The sequence below is a fragment of the Oryzias latipes genome, chromosome 1, assembly GCF_053564925.1.
Source record: "Oryzias latipes strain Hd-rR chromosome 1, Olatipes_Hd-rR_3.1".
NCBI classification, from domain to species: domain Eukaryota; kingdom Metazoa; phylum Chordata; class Actinopteri; order Beloniformes; family Adrianichthyidae; genus Oryzias; species Oryzias latipes.
The window spans coordinates 17,257,160-17,276,166 of NC_136237.1; the positions used below are offsets into that span (position 1 = coordinate 17,257,160).

The 19,007-nt window shown below is 39.2% G+C and overlaps 1 protein-coding gene across 1 annotated transcript; it reads left to right on the forward strand.

The window, feature by feature from the left end:
- Positions 1 to 10,198: 10,198 nt before the first annotated feature.
- LOC101169335 (homeobox protein unc-4 homolog) lies at positions 10,199 to 14,891 on the forward strand. Its single transcript, XM_023958737.2, has 3 exons — positions 10,199 to 10,710; positions 11,195 to 11,370; positions 13,400 to 14,891. The coding sequence occupies exons 1-3, from the start codon at positions 10,455 to 10,457 to the stop codon at positions 14,534 to 14,536; spliced, it is 1,569 nt and encodes a 522-aa protein (XP_023814505.1). The 5' UTR covers positions 10,199 to 10,454; the 3' UTR covers positions 14,537 to 14,891.
- The last annotated feature ends 4,116 nt before the right edge of the window (positions 14,892 to 19,007 follow it).

Sequence of the window (19,007 nt, forward strand, 5' to 3'; positions counted from 1 at the left end):
TATATATATATATATATATATATATATATATATATTAATAATTGATTTTTGTATTGTGCTGATTTGAGCAAAAATAAACATTAAAACCAAATGACACTTTACGATGGATGACTTTATATCCAGAAGCTTTATAAGACAATTGAGACCAAACTCATTCATCTGCAAGCTGTTAGAAAGATAGATTTAGTTAAAAACTGTAAACATTTATGACATTACTCATTGCATCATTAATCTAGGTAGGGCAATTCTGTCTTTTTTACTCCTGAAAACAGCTGATTATAAAATGTTGTAAAGAATTGTGAAGAATTAGTGTTTTCCACTTGAATGCTTAGCTACATTTTACATTTTTAGAAAACTGTTTTTTTAGGAAAGCTTGTGGATTAGGTTTTTTTTCATCTTTAATGATCACATCATGTGAATTTTAATCACTTATACAGATCATCCCCCAAAAAAGTGAAAAAATACGTTACCAAACAAATGTGGAATTTAAAGTCCTTTCAAACATGACTGTGCTCTCCAAAGGGATTTAACTGAAATGCAACATTACAATGAACTGGCTTATTGATAAATCATCTTCTCTCAAGTGGTTTAAACTGAGATCTTTGGAGATGGGGTGGAGCCCCCACCCACCAGCAGCCCCGCACTCCTTCCCCTCCTCTGCAGCCTCAGTCTCAGCAGATGGTTCAGACGGACTCCAGCAGCCCGCCGCCGCTCGGACAGGCGGCTTCATTCTCTGTTAGAGGGAATTTGCTTCTTTACAGTACACCTCGCCACAGATGATGAAGAGATTATGATGAAGGAGGCTTTCTTCTTTTTTGGGTTGCTGAATGTGCATGTTAGTGTTTGGAGTCACTGCATGAAAAATCAGCGTCCCAGACTATTCAAATGACTTTATTTCCAAACTGTTCATTTGCATAGCAGATTTCCCTGCGGGGAAGGGGGTTAATTAGGTCTATTTCCGAGCTGCTTGTGCCAAGACAGCCAAGGAAAAAGGACGGTGGGTAGAAGCAGGCAGGAAAAAAGGAAGGATCTCCCTTCCTCAGAACAATCATATTAGTATTTTGGGTATAAAATACCAGGACACAAACACTTTATTGGTCTTGCCAAACCTAACCAGCTTTATTTTGACACTAATTAAGCCAATTCATTTTTACATTTCTTCTCAGTTAGAAGCACATCTAAGTTCATTTTTTAGAATTGTTTAAAATTGGTATTGGCATTTAACCACGCAAACATGCTTTTTCTTTTCCCATTTTTTAGGCTCCCATCATGGAAAAGTTTTGAGGGCAAACACATAAAAATCATTCACTCATCATTTTTCATTGGAATCATGTATTTCAGGTTTACATCTGCACACATGGAAAAGTCTCCCAGCGATTAATTTAGATTAGACTATTAATTATCAACCAATGGACTAAATAATGACTGACTTCATTTCAGCTGGTTAAAAATTAACTCACCGGCAGTAATTGAGTAATTAATTCTGCACTGCTTCACCTTTCTTTGTTAATTAAAAAATAAACATCAACTGAGTTCTCCTCTCAGGAGGCAAGATTGAGGGTCTGGTGGTGCAAAACTGATCTTTGTTTATGTGCATGGCTGACCACATAGTTGCAAGTCTCCACTACATTTAAGATTAAATATGCCGTGTTAAAAGAATAAATAAAATAAAACCCCAGCAGAAAAATAAGACTTAACAGTTAATATTTAAGATTGCGGTGATTGAATTTAAACATTTGACATCACCTGTAAAAACTTTTAAAATAAGGGGAAACTTTTATATTAAAAAAATTCCGTCACTTATTTCTTTTTCTTTTGTTTTGCTTGATACCTGTTTGGGGGTCAAAGTGTTGCTGGAGCCTATACCTGGCAACTGAAGAGAGAGAGCAGCATATACTATAGAGTAGACAGTTCACCAGTCCATTTCAAGGGGAAAAAAAACTCTGTGAAAAATTGATTAAACACTTAAGCTTGGAAACTACATCATTTCTATTTAAAAATTGAGATATTGTCTTTATTTAATTTAACCAAAATACACCAATCAGTCCAGAAAAAAAGCTGCCTGTCATGCTTGTCTGTTTCCAGAATACCAGTTTTTAATGGTTGAAAACATCACTGTATATTAAGCATGAATATGCCTTTTTATAATGAATTACTAAATAAAACTAACATTTCACATATGACTTATAGGCATTTATTTGTTAGGAAGGGGTTACACATTTTACTAGGTACATATGAAAATGAGCATTACTCTAATTACAATTACTAAATTGTGGATCAATTGTCTAACAATCATAATTTTTGGCTTGGTCAATTTTGATGCATTAACCACATGTAGGCCTGAGTACTGCCAAAATTGGTGAAAAATGCAATCGGTTGAACAAAAATTGGCTAATAAAGTTGTTATTAAAAAGTCCCAAAAAAGAAAATATCACAAAATAATCCAAATAAACTGAAGATCACATAAAAAAGTCTCTGACAAATAGCAGTCAGGAAAAGTAAAAAATAAAAATAAAACTTTTGTAAATCTGTAGAACTCTAGAAAAGCCCACTGTCACAGAGCCAGAACAATTCTCCCCAAATGCTGGAACAACACTGAACGTTTGCAGAAGTGACAGGGTCCCAATAACTCCAAGTGCATTTATTTAAACATTAAAGCATGAAGAAAAAATCCAGAGTACCATGTAAAGAACTGACTTGCTTGCTATAATCAAGGTCAGAGCTTGTAAAGCTATAATGACATTAATTATGACTGGACATCATGGCATCTGTAACAAAATTCCAAGAAAAAAGCTTTGTGACTATAATAGGAACTAAAAGACTTAGCTCTCATTTTTCAGAAACACTAATAAACCAGGTAACCCCCAAAACAACAGAAAAAAATTCTGTGGACTATAGAAATAGTTTTTTTGCTCAAAAGCATTCCACTTGGTTTAAATGCTAACATAAAAGACCATCAAATTATCAAACATGCCCGTACCTAAAACAGCTACTGCGTTGGTTCTTTGCAGCTTCAGAACTTGTGACTGACACCTGGGTAAATTTTGTTTTCTAATAAAGCTCATGACTTTTTCTTTATGATGAAACTGTTGTTCCTCAGTTGTGAAAATTCTCATCGGATAGTGAATATTTGTAACAATAAAACTGATTTGATAAAGAAAATATTTTTTACCACAGCAAGACTGTGACTCCAAGATTGGAGTCTGTTTTTTGCCACACAGCCAGAGGTAATTAAAATTTAAGTTTAATACAATAAAATTATTTTTGGGGAATATTAATTACAGTAAGTGGCCCATTTTACAGGCTGATGAGCTCTGTGGGACAAATTTGACACACTAATCAAATGATTAAGTTGAGACCAGACCTTTAAGAAGACAAAGAAATCTGTTGACAGGTTCCACAAGTGTGACAAAAAGATGGAAAAAAACATTGAAGAGTTGATGAATGAGGAAAATGTTAGAGACCACAGAGTAAAAAGGTGGATGTTGGGGAGCAGGAAGCAGCAAAGATTAGGATAAAATGATGGTTGGACTTGCAAAGAATGAAGACTGAAAAGGCATTTGGACTTGGCTGTTAAACAAGATTTTGGAGAGTCAGAGGATGTCTAAGAAACAGAGAAGTGTATTGGTACTTACTTTTCAGAACAATGGATGTCTGCAGAGGAACAAAGCTGATAGATAACTCACAGAAAGAATTTATGGCAAAGACCATTGGAATGCAGACAGAGCTCAGAAGTGAGCATTTGTGAGCAACAGTATGGTTTCATGCCAACTTAAGAGAACCAAAGATGCAATGTTTGCTTCGAGGAGATATTTCTGGAGCAGAACAGAAAAGGTCAGAAGAAGCTTCTTCCTTTTTTTGTAGATCTATGGAGAAAGCAGATGACAGGGTACAGAGACATGAGCTATGGTTTGGATGAGGAAATCTGCACTTTCAGAGAAGTGCATTGGAATTGTGCGTGGCATGTTTAAGTTCTGTAAGACAGCGGTGAGATGTTCTGTAGGTGTGACAAAGAACTGCAACAAGGATCAGCTTTGTACCCCTTCTTGTTTGCTGTGATGATAGACAGATTGATAGATGAGGTTAGACAAGAATCTCTGTGGACCATGATGTTTGCAGATGACAGTGTGATCTGAAGTGAGAGCAAGGGGGCAGGTGGAGAATCATTTAGAGAGGAGGTTTGCTCTGGAAGAACAATGAAGGTCAGCCGTGGCAAGACCATTAACTGTTTACGAAAGCTGGTCTGAGTGGACCCCCCCCCCTAAATAGGAGGTACCCGCTGGTAAGAAGCTAAAATTCATAGACTTCTATGAAGAAATACACAGCTAATACTCAGTTATTCTATTCAGGCTTCATACACTTTTGTTAGCAGTGGTTTTCCATAACTTTTCCAAAGCATTTCACTGAATTTCCAAATCTAAAAATGAACACATTTCATTTAGATGATTGTAGTTGATGCTGCTTAATCAAACCAAGACACATTGTTTTGTGTGATTAATTTATTATGACATGTAATCAATTAATCTAATTCATATATTTTAATCAAACCTAAAATTTTCTATAAAAAGCAGCATTTTAATATATTTTCATTTAAAATTGTGATTTTAAATGAAAATATGGCTTCACAGTAAAAGATTCAAATACAACAGAAAAGTGGATCAATGAAGTTCTTGTCATGACAGAGTTTCAACCTTTATTTTTACATCAACAAGGAGTATTTTTTCAATCTTGAGGAAGAAGAAAAAAAGTCATCAGGGCCACAGTGCTCAAATTTAACACATCAGAAAAAAGTAGGAACATTTTTCTGAGCAATCTAAAAATGTGTAATTACCATAACACATTTTTTTTACTACAACTGTTATTTGGAAAAGATTATAGGGAAGTCAGAAAATATAGCGAAAATAAAAATAAAATTATAGCGAGGTGGACAAAGTTGACCACAGCCACAATGTGAGCATCCAGTAGGTCAGCCATGGACTTTGCTGCTTTGTGCCCAATATAGTCGTCGGAATTGACCCACAAACAAAATAAGTGGACAAACAGTTCAAACTGGTCAATAGAACTGCATTTTGCATTTCTGGTCAGGGGCTTTCAGTAGCCACAGTTGATACTTCTCCTTGAAAAGCCACTGTTGTTAAAGCAATATTTCCCGGCATTTTGTAGCATTTTACAATCCATGTCCGATAGCAGTGCCATGCCGCTGAACAGATGACAACTCGACTTGCTATATCTCAACGAAGAATAAACTTCTGCCACAATTTCAATTCTAATCTCACGTTAAACTATTCTATTTTCAATGTTTCGCACATCCAAAACATTATCCACATACAATTTTATGACTTTTCCAAAACATTTTCAGAAGATGCCACTTTTCACAAACTTTTCTAGGACATAGAAAATTGCATTTTCAATATCCAAAACTTTTCCAGGTTTTCATGACCTTGTTAGCCCTGTATATTTCTCAGAAAAAAACATTGTTGCTCTGTTACCTTTTTCTAACATGGTCTTGACAATCTTTTTTTTTTTCTTTTAATATCTGAAAGGGGTGTGGACTTCCAACAAGCTTACTCCTGACTGGTGAAAGTGGTTGCCACAGAAATGTTGACTCAGACCGGTTTGGACCAATCACTGTTTTCTGATGACATCTGGCTCCAACATAGGAGCGTCCGTATCACCAAAAAAAAATGGTGACTTAAATTGCCTCCATTTCGTTGGAGCCGGAAGTAAGCCATTTTCTTTTGGTGATGTCACACTAACTCAGATCAGTTTTCAAATTCAGTTAGTGGGCAAGAAAGAGTGTCATAAATAAATAGATCATGTTAGATGTAAAGAGTTTTGGGGACCAAGGCAGGGACCCATAAAAGGAATGGATGAGAAGCAGATAAGAAGCAGAAGCATCTTCATTTTATCTTAGCAGAAAGGGAAGAGGAAGAGTTTCCCATCTTAAAAAAATCAAATTGCTTCTAGTCTTGAGGGGTAAAAACTGTTGTGTTTCATTATATTAAGAAAGTTGTATGGAAATATATGATTGCAAGAGCACCAGCACAGCAACGTTTAAACTGCATTTCTTTGACAAACTGTTATTTATCTGAGCCCCCACCAATCCTTGGCCAGGACCTTTAATGTCTGTTTTGACTAAATTAAAAAAATATTTTTTGCTCTTGTTCATCTCAGTGGACTCCCTCAGATCTTAGATGACCACTGCTTTGAATGGTGTCAGCGCAGTGGGGACCAGTGTTTTGCTTTGGTTTTATCTTTTTCTCCTTGAGTGGCGTTGCCTGCACACAGCAAAAGAAGGGAGAGGGGGAGGAGGGCTGGAGGCAAAGCAAGCCGAACCCTGCCCTGTGTGTGAGTCGCCCATCTTATTATCAAGTTAATTAAAGCTAGCATCTGACAATGTCACTTGTGCCCGGCAAAAAAGGAGGAGGAAGGAAGAAAAGCGAATTTAAATGCTGCAGTCTCTTAGGACCTCATGTCAAGGGCTGCTTTTCATTCAGCGCCGCATGTGTTTGGCTCACACAGCCACTGGGAAAGTGAAAGCAGGGGTCCTTGGATTGGAAAAAAAAAAGTGTTTCTAAGCAAACGACAAGACAGCATCAGAGTTTGATTTCAGAAATGGCAGCATGAAAACAAATACACGTCAAAAAGAGCAGCAAAGAAAGAGGAAACAGAGGGAATAAAAAAGGGAGACGGACATAAAAAAGCACCTCTCAAACTGTTCAAAGTGGCTTCAGAAATAGGAGGGGGGGGGGGTGTTAAAGCCTGACAACCAGCCAACATTAAAGACCTCATTTTAAAACAAGACATTGAAATGCAGAAAGCCTGCTCGTGTGTGGACTCAGGGTCAAGTAACGAAGGGATTATACGGTTCTTCATAATAATATTAATTAAACAATTTACATGCTAATAAGGTAACAATTATCGGAGCTTCTGGTGAAAGATTCAGGTTATTACAACATGCCAATCCCAGGGCTATGGGTCATAGGCAGAACAGCAGAGGGAAATCTCAACTCAAATTAACATTCTGTCAGCTCTAGAAATTGGATAAATAACGTTGAATTAATTCACAGTAATGGAAGAGGGGGGTGGGGGGGGGCACTTATTCAAGCAGCTCTGATTACCATTCAGTATTCACCAGCACGAGGGTGGCTCTCTGTCAAGAAATTTAACACAAAATGAAGCAGTCACCGCTTCAGGCAAGATTTGGCCCCTGCGACACCGTTTACAATTTATATGTATAATCTTTCTGCCTCTTCCTCCCTCCATCGCCTCTCCAAAGGTGTCCACCTGGACACCCGGTTGCTCCTGGCCTATGCCATGATTGCAAATCTCCAAACCTTTCATTTTCCATTTTCTAATGCACACTTCAATTCGAGCACCATTTCCCACACAATAGGCCAGGCTCTACATGAAAAGGGATAACTTGAAATATTAATTGCAAACATTTTCTTTTTTTAGAATCTTCCGCATTTTTATATCGTAGGACTCCTCTAAACTCCAACACATTCAGCTCAGCTTTATTGAACTGGAATGGTTCTTTATGAAGTTTACTAAAGTTGTATATCTATATTTTTGTGATTCATCTTTACTGTATTCCCTAAATATCTTAACCTATGGAGATTTTGTATGTTGATGATTCTATAACTCACTTATTTAATTAGCTTTGGAATGAAACAAATGTATATCTATTTAAACCACACAGAGGAGGGTTTTTTTCTGCCCCGTTTGAGTATTACTTAACAACATTTTTAAGCTACTTTCATCAGTTATTTTTTTGCATTTTTTTCCCCACTGCGAACAAGAAACACATTACTCCCTTTTACCCATTATTACAACTATAGTTCATGTATTTTTATTTCAGAAAAAAATGTTTCAAGAGCACAAATGTTATATAGGATGTGTCATTCATTTACCATGAATACCAACTTGCTATTTGTGCTTCCACCTGAATGACCTTGACCTGTGAAAGAATTCATCAGGGGCTTTTAAGAGGTTGCGGGTCTCTTTCAATATTTTATTTTGAAGGGGACAACTTTCAAGCACATTGCCTGTTTTTTTTTTTTTTTTGTCTCATTGCTAAAATATTCCCGTTTCACCCCTATTTCCATGAACAAGTGCTTGTTATAATAAGTGACTGTTTGGTTATATCCCAGCGTTGGTGTCACTCTCCAGAGTCAGGAAGCGGCAGAGAAAATGAGGTTATCTGGTTGTTAAAAGGACAAATAAAATGGCAAAAAAAATTAACTCTATGATTTTGGAGCAATCGAATTTTATAGAATATCTTTATTTTGTGTGATCAGTTCATTTTTTTGTAATTCAGAAAGGAATATGAATGTTCTACATCGGAAATTAGAACGACAGAGCATAAAGAAAAAATAAAGTTGTTCTAATTCGTAATAAAATGTTTTACCTATAATCTTAAAATGGCCTATGTAAAGGGAAAACAGGATAAATTGAATGCATAACAAAATATGTTAATAGATTAAATGAACTGGGAAACAATGGAAAGACAACAAAGATGGAATCCTCCAATTTAAGATCATCACATGTTAAATGGTTGTTAAGTAATACTACTAGGGTTTTTCTCATGTTCATGCATGCCAACAATCTTTAAAATTGGGACATGCTGCTCAACAGGGTCAGTTTAGGCATAAATAACTGATAGATTAGGGCTAGGCCAAAAATAAACATGAAAATGAAAGAAAACTCTGTTCACATCAGTTTTGTAGAAAGCCAATATAGGCCAAAATTGTTTTACAGTTACTTTTTTGGAAATGTATCTCAACTTTGTGTTTTTCTTTGAAAGTTTCTGCATTTTTATGAAAATAGACATTGTTTTTAATGCAATAAAAGGTTTTAACACATGTTGTGGAAAGGTTTGAGTCTGAATTTTTGTAGAGCAATGAGAAAACACACAAAAAAGAGAATAGATCCTTTAGAATAGAATAGAATAGAATAGAATAGAATAGAATAGAATAGAATAGAATAGAATAGAATAGAATAAAATAGAATAGAAATAGAATGTTGCACAGTTGAGCTGTGATTAACACCTTTGCCTCAAGGTGAGAAAGTGTTCCCTGCCTTCACCCCCTGGTTAGGCTCTGGCAACCCTGTGTCTGTAAAAGGGATAAAATAGGTTAAGAAAATGGATGAATATATATATATATATATATATATATATATATATATATATATATATATATATATATATATATATATATATATATATATATATATATACACACATATACAGACATGTCCAACACAGCCTACCAAGAAAGTTGCTTTACTGAGAACAGACTCTTTTTGCTGTTCTTTTTATTACTTTTCATGCTTCCTTATACTGTTCCTAGTGTTCTGGTATTACTCAACTTTTTGCTTAATTTAGTTTATTAATTTGATTTGTGCTTCTGTTTTGTTTCTTTTATACTTATATTTTCCTGTAAATCAGTTTGTGATTATAAATATGTGAAAGATAACAAAACTGCCCTTACTTATACTGACTTGGTCAGTTCTAATCTTTATTTGAGGAAACTTGTGGTTTTATAGTTCCAGCTAGAGCAGCCAGCCATTGATCCTCTCCTCCCAGGATTAATTTAGGACTGATCAAGTCTGTTTCTCTCACTGGAAACGCTGCATGCTGTGAACCACAGTCCACTTTACAAGTGAACATTAGTGTAAACTGTTCAGGTGAAAAATCGAAGTCATGAAAAGTCAGGCAGTGGATGCAGAGGGCTGCTGTTTGTGTGTGAGGAGAGAGGCTTGTACTTGAGAATATGATGTGACAAGCTCGGGGTGGGGTGGGGGAGGGGGTAAATAAAAGTACTGTTATTGGATCAATCTGGCCCTGAATGCCCCTGCAAAAACACTTACAGGGTCTGTAGGCGTTAGCTTGAGCAATTACCTCAATGACGGGAACCGAAAAGGAGGAAGGGGCTCTCAGTTTTATTGTAGGCTGGAATTAAAGGTACTTTCCTGATACGTTCAGTTGGATGTCGTTGTTTGGACAGCTCCGAATTAAAGAGTGTGCCAGGTAATTAGTGATTGATCCAGAAGAGGGAAAAAAAACTGAAAAAAAGAGGACAAACTCGCTTTGCTTTTACTCCATTAACCGCGTCTCTGACGTCACAGTGCGATTAACGCCTCTGATTGGCCGAGCGGGCAGATGGGGGAGTCCTAATGAGCTCGCCCCAAAGCGCTGGGTTAACATCTCGGCTGGATCGTAAACGCTGAGCAGCTCCTATTCAGAGCCGGGCTCCTTCGCTCCGCAGCACCGGTACAGACAGCACGGTGGCCGCGAGGGTTAGTGCGCGCGCGCCCCTGCCGCTTCGCCTTCGCTCCCCTTCCTCCTCCCGCTGCTTCTCTGTCGACTCCCTGACTTTTCTTGACTGCATGTTCAGCCACACTGTCGCCCTCTGCATCTTCACTCGGTCCCCGCCGCATCCCCGGCGAGCATGGACAGCCGCGTCCTCGAGCATCCTCACGCCCAGTTCGGAGGCTCCTTGGGCGGGCTGGTGGGCTTCCCGTACCCGCTCGGTGCTCATCACCACCGCCATCACCACCAGCACGTTTATGAGCTGGCGGGCGGACACCAGCTGCAGTCCGCCGTCCCTTTCTCTATTGACGGATTACTAAACGGCTCCTGCTCGGCGTCTGTGGTCAGCTCCAACCCGCTGCTCTCCTCCGACAGCCAGCAGTTCAAACTCTCAGGTAGGCCTGGACCACTCTGACTGTACAGCATCCAAGTTCGGCTTTTTGGTTTAGCTTTAATGGACCAATTCTTTAGAGGTGAAAATCAATCCACAGAAACACCTCAGTAATGTTTGAAGCTTTTGAGGAAGAAATGAGAACAAATATTTTAAAAATGAAGAAATACTTAAGGTCAAACAAATGACTTAAGCTTAGTTTTCATATTCATTTGAAATGTTCCAGTGTTATATTAAAAAATATTGTTTTGATTTAATAAGTCGGAATAAAGAACATATTTCTGGGATGAAAATAAAAATACTTTCGTTTATTAAACTATCAAATGATTTAAAATTAAACTAATCACCTCAAAAGTATGTTTGAAAATAAAAGAAAATAAATTAGGAAAAGCTAAACTACAGCAATGGATCTTTTCTTTGTGTGTATGTCTGTCGCGCGCGCTTATTAACACGCGCTCGCCTGTGCAAACACGTGCGCGCGCCTGCAGACTCCGGGGACCCCGATAAAGACAATCCCGGATGCAAGCGGAGACGCACGAGGACGAATTTCACGGGGTGGCAGCTGGAGGAGCTCGAGAAGGCTTTCAACGAGAGCCACTATCCAGATGTGTTCATGCGGGAGGCGCTGGCTCTCAGGCTGGACCTGGTGGAGTCCAGGGTTCAGGTAAAAACAAAAACACCTTCTTAATTTATCTTATTTATTTTCTTCAAGGTTGAATTTCACAAGAACTCATTTATTTTGTTAAAACTGTTTATTTATTTATTTATTAGAATTTATACAAAATATATATTGTGCAGAACAATGTATTGAAGACATCCCCATGCTAAAATACCTGACAGTGATCAATGAAAAGACAAGCTTTTTAAGCATTTTGATAATCTATTAATTTGTCATTTAATTAAAAGAGTGTTCTGAAAAAAGGGAAGCAAAAATACATAAGTTCAAAAATAACCCAATACTTGAATTCTATATGAGTTTTTGTGTATCCCAAAATATTTTTGTTTTTAATATTTTAATGCCATCTTAAATCAACTGTCAAGCAATTTTCATTTTTGTATTTTAAATAAACTGGGTGGGAAATCCATGAACAGATCTAATTTTAACCTATAAAATAACTTTTTAAACAACTATTAAAAAGGGATACATTTATTAATAATTCTCAAAAGTTATTAATGGGTTATTTTGAAAAAAATAAAATAATATTTTTTTCTTACAAAATATAAATAGCATTATAAAATAATAACATATTTACTGACCATGATTCATCTCAAGTTAGCTGCAAGATGCCTAGAATGTGATCCAATTGGGTGATTTTACATGGGTTGTGGGCATGAATTTGGATTGACACCACACACAATCCACGTGCTGAATGGTTCAAAGCTGGACAGAAACAGAGCCCTCAGAATTGCTGTGTTGTTTGGGGATTCCGTTTCTATAAACCTCAGATTATTGTTCCTCCAAGCTGCTTAACGCTCCTTTATGGAGAGGTTTGCCGGGTGAAGATATAGAGGCGACGCTAACCATTCCTAAGAAGCGCTATTGTCGCTCATGATGTTGGTCTCCCGCACTCATTATGCCATGTTTGCGAATCCTACTTGCGCATGCTAAACTCCTGGTGTTATCAGCGCCGAACATGCGGCCGTGCGCGCGCCCAGAGGCCGGGGAGTGAGGGCTGGAAGGTGGGGGAAGATCCCTGTCTTTTTTTGGAGGGGGGGGGGGGGGGGGGGTCTGCTGGTGAAAGAATATTCACAGAAAGGATATGCCTGATTTAGCCTTGGTACCGTTAAATGTAATTGGCATAGGTGGTCATTACGCAGACTCACAGGTGATTAACACCGGCGCACATGCGCATCAGCTGCTCCGCGGCTGTGACCTCTTAACCTGATATGGGCTATTGGTGCTTAAAGCTACAGAAGCTTCCTTGTAAACTTGAGGAAATTTATTAAATTGATCTTTAATGTCAGCTTTAGATTTTAGTACAAATATTTCTGTGTTTGAGGATATGAAAATTAATATTTTACACAACCAGCTTTGCTATTAAATAACTTATTATTATTATTATTATTATTATTATTATTATTATTATTATTATTATCTTTGCAGTCATTAACCCATAGTTCACAACACGGATTTAGAATGGAAAGATTGTATAAATGTGAATCTCATAATAAATTTACTTCAGCACACAAAAACTCCATAGTTAAAAATCGGTTATTTTTAACCCAACTCTCATGTTTAAAAGGGACAAACCTTGTCCTGGGTTATTTTAAACAAGCACAAAATTGGTTAAATGAAACCACAATAACCCCAAAAAAGAAAATTGCTTAAAAAAGTAAGGCAAAAATATACACCAACATGAATAACTCAAGAATTGTGTTAAAGTGTTAAAGGAGTAAATGATTAATTAAAACTACAATGTGTCTTCTCCCTGATAAAGGAGTATGGAGTACATAGTAAGCTTAAAAAGTTAGTGAAACTATGATTGAATCTTGATTTGGTTTTTTTTTTGTTTGTTTTTTTCTGAGATACAGCTTTGTTTAGACTTAAGTGTTTCTGGAACTCTTAAAGTCAACGCAGTCAAATCACTTTATCAGCTCTTCAACAACGTGATCTGCAGCGGCCTCTCAGCTGATTACAGTTTTCACTGCTCATGGAAACCTGTTCATGTCTATTTTTGTGTACTTGTGCACAGGTGTGGTTCCAAAACAGACGAGCTAAATGGAGGAAAAAGGAAAACACGAAGAAAGGGCCAGGCCGGCCCGCTCACAACTCCCATCCGACCACGTGCAGTGGCGAGCCCATGGACCCCGAGGAGATCGCACAAAGGGAGCGGGAGAGGGCCGAGAAGAAGAAACGGAAACAGGAGAGAAAGCTGCTGAAGTCGCAGAATAAACTTCTGTCGGGTGAAAGCTTCCACACACCTGGAGGTTCAGAGAGCGACAGCGGCGTCTCCCAGTTCACCGACAGCGAGCAACAGCCGTCAAACGTGAACGGGACCATTCACATCGAACTGCCAGCAACAAACGGTGCAGGAGGACACCAAACCGAAACCAGCTGTGACCAAACACAACATGACTTCAGTCAAATACAAAGCCACCAAAGAACCGCGGGAGAGGGGGAACAGGTTTCTCCAGGCAGCACGCACAGCTCCAGTCCTGAAGGTCCGAGGTCCTCTGCTCTGCAGAAACGAAACCCTTTCAGCGTGGAAAGCCTCCTAGCAGACACCATGCCTCGACGGAAATCTCAGCTGGACTTCCCTTCGCTGCCTAATCAGAGAGCACTGGTGGGTAAAGGCCACTTTTTGCTTTACCCAATTACCCATCAGCCTTTGGGTTTTCTAGTGCCCCAAACAGCGCTGAGAGTCCCGTCCTGTCAGGACAGCATACACAGACTAGGACAACGGTGTGCTCCAAACGGAGGGAGTCCCACACCCTGTGACCTGTCCACCTTTGGCAGCGTCCCCAACCCTTTAGACTTGGACAGTATGGAACGTAACACACAGCATCACCACAGTCGCAAAAGAGTGGAGGAGAGGGACAGAGAGGAGTGTGGTGGTGACTGCAGCAGCAGCAGCAGCGTCCCCGCGTCTCCTTCACAAAGCAGCGGGGCTCCAGCGGCCTCAGCCAGGCTGAGCTGCACGCAGTCCAGCTGCACCAGCGAGGAGAAGAAGAGTTTGGAAGTTCAAACGGAGGCAAGAACCAACGACTGCCAGTCTGCAGAGAGCGACAGGGAGGTGCAAGCCTCTCCAGACCTCTCTGAGTGTCTGAAGCCAAACACAGACTGTCAAGAAAAGCCCGGCACAGATGGAGAGGATGTCGATATGGACTAACACTTGCAGGGAGCAAACATAAACAAAGGAGCAGGACTATAAAGACTATTCAAACATTCCCAAAGCTCTGCCGAAACCCTCTGAAACATATCAGGAATCAGGAGACTTAATCCTCATCTATTTTTTAATCATAAGGTGTGATCAAGCTTCATGGCCTCTGCAGGCTTACTGTGAACCTGTGAACAGTTTTTTTCACACAGGTTTCCACAACCTCTTCTTTTTTTGTTGGTGAACAGCTTGTAACAAATAGGCTTCAATAAAAACACACAACAAAGATCCTCAGATATTGTAAAGATTAGAAAATGATATTTATATGTAAAACCTTTTGATAAATAAAGTTATTGTTTAAATTGAATCCCTGTTTTTTTCTGAGGGAGTATAGGAGAAAAGGGAGTTGTTTCGTCACATTACCGGAGATAAATTCCCCTTTTCCCTCTGTGTAGTGAGCCAGAGCCCGGCTCAAGTCCGCCTGGCTGTTTGTATTTATTGCTTTAACAAATTTATTCATTTGAAGGGCCGAGCTGGAATGAGGTTAGTGGCCGCGGGCTGTAGGGCCCTGCGTCTCCTGCTGAGTTTTGATATGAAAGTAATTATTTTCCCACTGGCTGCCACGGGTCTGGAGGCAGTTTTTCCTCCCCCCTTCTCCCCTCCTTTCAGCCCAAAGGGTTATTAGACATTACCGATTTCTGGTGATACGGAATCACATAAACTTCCTACAATAATAGAATTAGCATGAAAGGCAGGGATGTCAAATTGAAATGGGAAAATAATAGCCGCACCAGCTGCAGCGTTGGTGTGTGCGCGTGTGCGTAAGCGCGCGCAGACATCTATTTGGGGAGGAGGAAGAAGAGATGGAGGAAGATTCGTGGGGCGGAATTTTCATGAGCTGCCGCGGCTGTCAGACGGCCCTTGTAGTCGGCTATATTAAGATAGATGTTCGATGATATCCCTCATTGTTCTGTCGCTTATATTGATGTTGCTGTGTTATCGCCCTATTGATCATGTGTCGCACATAATAGGACAGGCGCGCACCCGCCTGCCTGCCTGCGCCTTTCTACAAAAGCGCCTGGGCCCCTCGTCATTTGTTCTAATAGGACTGTGAGTCCCCTGGGGGAGGGGGGGGGGGGGTAACAGATAAGGATATAGGATGAGAAAAAAGGAGGAGAGTGATGTGCTGGGCGTGCGTTGTTATGATTTTGTGTTATTTTTACTTTTTTTTCTTCTTTTTGTTAACATATCGAGGGAGTTTGGATGCAGAATTGTGTGTCTGCGCGCGCACCTGTCCAGAAAAGAGCGTGTTTGTCATCGATTCCCCCAGAAACTGAAATCCCAATTATTAAAACCATTAATTCTGGCGCGCCCGGTGCGCGCAGGAGCGCCGTTGACAGCCCGGCTAAATATCCCTCATCCCTCCCGGTCACCTCGCCCTTTTCTTAAGTCGCAAATAAATTGAGGGAGATCCGAGGGACAGAGCTTTAGTTTGGCGACCCAAAATGAATTTTCGTGCCTGAGTCCCTTTAATAATATTTACATAATTTTCGCTCAGTGACTCCACTGTTTGCGCTGCAGGAAGCGGGGGTCTTACAGGAAAAATAATTAGACAAGAGGACGAGGAGGGAGCCGCGGTGAAAAACAGCAGGGGGAAGACGGGTTAAGACCAAAGCTGAGCACTAAATTCCCAGACAGCTAAAATCAATGAAAGTAATAACCCTATTATTTAATTCATAAGGACATTATTTCCCCATAAGGCCCCGGGAAACGTCCCCTTCGACCGAAACAATCACATTAAATCGTTCATTCCGCCTGCTATGTGTGAAATTCCTCCCCTCTTTCTCTTTACTTTCTCTTTTTTAAAGGAAAGGCTTTATTATATCAGTTAGTTTCAAGAGTGCGATTAATTAGAAAATATATATGACGGGTTTGATCTCCCTTCAGAAAGGCCTTCATGTGTGTGCGCATGCGCAATTGTGTTGCTGGTGGCAAAGTAGAATCAAAAGGGACTCTCAGCAAAATGAAATCAAAACAGTTGAAACTCAGATACTTCAAGAACAAACTGCAGGGATCAAACCTGTTTGTGGTGAGGGCATGAATTTGTAAAACGACATTTACTTGTTTCAGGTGGCTGTGGACCAGTGGGTCCCCCAGGCTGGTGCAATCACAACATGTGTCCTTGCAAGACACAGATCTCCACACTCCTCCCAACATAAGTGATCGTTTGGATTTGCCTAATGCTGTGTAACATTACGTTTTGGTCTGAAGTGCAATATGACCAGGGTTAACTTGTAAGCCACATTTGAAGCCACCTCATTAAAGAATGAAAAAATAGTGTTAACTATTTAAAGTTTTGCTGGATCATTGGTTGGTTTGTTGCCAGGTGACACACAGTAAAATCTTCAAAACAGACCATTTGATTTTGAACTTTGTAAAAGCAAAAAAAAATTGAAAACAGAGATTTTCTTGTTTCCACAACAACTGAGTGGGTAACAAACAATCCTTGAATTAAATCAATTTGCTCTTCATTTAGAAATTCAACATTCATTCATCAATTCAATGCAACTATTTTATTTGTAAGCCATTTCTTGATTTTTTTTTTCTAGGCAAAAAACAATTTTATGTTGTTTCATTTGTAAGAACTCATAATTTAATCAACCAAAATTGCACTTGTTAGACTTCTGCTCTGTTATTTGAACATATTTCATTTAACCAAAGAAACAGGTTTTGGAATAGGGGTGTAACGATAATCAATAAATAGATTTATCCACTCAGATCGATTTGTCTGAGGCAAGTTGTAAATAAAAGTCGAAAATGTCATTTGGGTGGAGATATGGTAGATTTATTTTACTACAAGGTAAAAATGAGTGCATCAGCGGACAACACATGTGATGGCAGCAAAAATAAAGATCAGTCCTTCATTCCAGTCCAATGTGTGGAAACACTTTGAATATTGCAAAGACATGTGACCATACAGTGTGGTAGAATGTTCTCATAATGTTCCGTTTGGATTATTTTGACGTGGAAAAACAACAGTGGGCTGAACTTTATCAAACTAAAATGTGAATGGATTTGCCATTAATTCTTGTTTACTTGTTCGTACGGGTATTTAAATTACACTTGATTATAAGAGGAACAAGGACTACAAGGAATCTGGAAAACTTTCCCTGTTCAGTAACCAGGTATTTATCTCTGATACACACATTTATGGGCAAAGATGCCCTGGTTCGATTTTAGGTCAGTAAATCAGATCGCTCAAAATGAACCAATATTGCTATACTATGAATCGTATCAGAAACCACAAATATATGAATATTGAGTATTGTTTTGGAACTTGTTGTTGTGGAACCCTTTTTGATACTCAGATTGATATTCCTTAGACGTTCGTCTTTTGGCCAACCCTCCACTGTGCCTTTATTTTGAAATTTATACTGGTATTTTTGGGTTATACTGGCAAATATGGAGCACATGACCTTTGGCAAAAACTAAAGTAACTTTAAACTGTTTAATGATAAAGTTTATAAAGGCATTTTATGTCAAGACGATCGCAATTAGAGGAAAATCTATCTATCTATCTATCTATCTATCTATCTATCTATCTATCTATCTATCTATCTATCTATCTATCTATCTATCTATCTATCTATCTATCTATCTATCTATCTATCTATCTATCTATCTATCTATCTATCTATCTATCTATCTGAGAAAAGGTGACTTGGCGCGCATGCGTTTTTGCGCACGCACGCGCAGCCCATCGATCAAGGCCGTGCCGGTCCGGACCGGGCCTCCCGCTGCGCCCGTGCAGCTCATGCATCACACTTTATGAATTCAATTTCAACCGGGAGAAATTTTCAATTTGAGCGCGCGATCATTACGGCGTGGGGGGATCGCGTAAATTGTTTTTGCTCTATTATGCATTCGGACGCCATCATTTTTCTTTCTAATTACCGAGGTGTCAGCGCGGCCTGTCACCCGGGCGCTGATTTTCAATTTAACTGATCATCATACATTCATTTTCCCATTTGATAAATCTGCTATCTAGACGCGCCCGCCATGCCCGGAATATTAAGCGGCGCTGGGGCGCAATAATAGGGGGATGTGTATGCGGCAATGAGCACGGATCAGCCAGCTAATTTAGCACCTTCCACATTCCCCGTCTCCATCCCCCATTTCCAATTCTCAAGAGGAGGCAAAGAAAGAAAAAAAAGCGCGGAGTGGGGAGCGTCCATCCGCCGCATAACCTCCACCAAAGAGGAGAAACCCGGAGGTTAGGAGGAACCTGAGAAATAATGTCAAAGTCCTCATCAAAGCGCATTTTTTTTTTATAGAAGTAGAATTAATTAACGATAATTGAGTTCTTCCCTGGATGTTATTTTTATTTAATAGACACAAATTTGCTCTATTAATTATAGGAGTCATTTCAAAAGCCATGCAGCTTTATTCCATTGGGTTCTAAAGTCACTTTGCTTTTCAACAG

Coding starts and splice junctions, on each gene's coding strand:
- LOC101169335 (XM_023958737.2), top strand. CDS start 10,455: ATGGACAGCCGCGTCCTCGAGCATCCTCACGCCCAGTTCGGAGGCTCC. Junction 10,711..11,194: donor CCAGCAGTTCAAACTCTCAG/GTAGGCCTGGAC, acceptor GCGCGCCTGCAG/ACTCCGGGGACCCCGATAAA. Junction 11,371..13,399: donor TGGTGGAGTCCAGGGTTCAG/GTAAAAACAAAA, acceptor ACTTGTGCACAG/GTGTGGTTCCAAAACAGACG.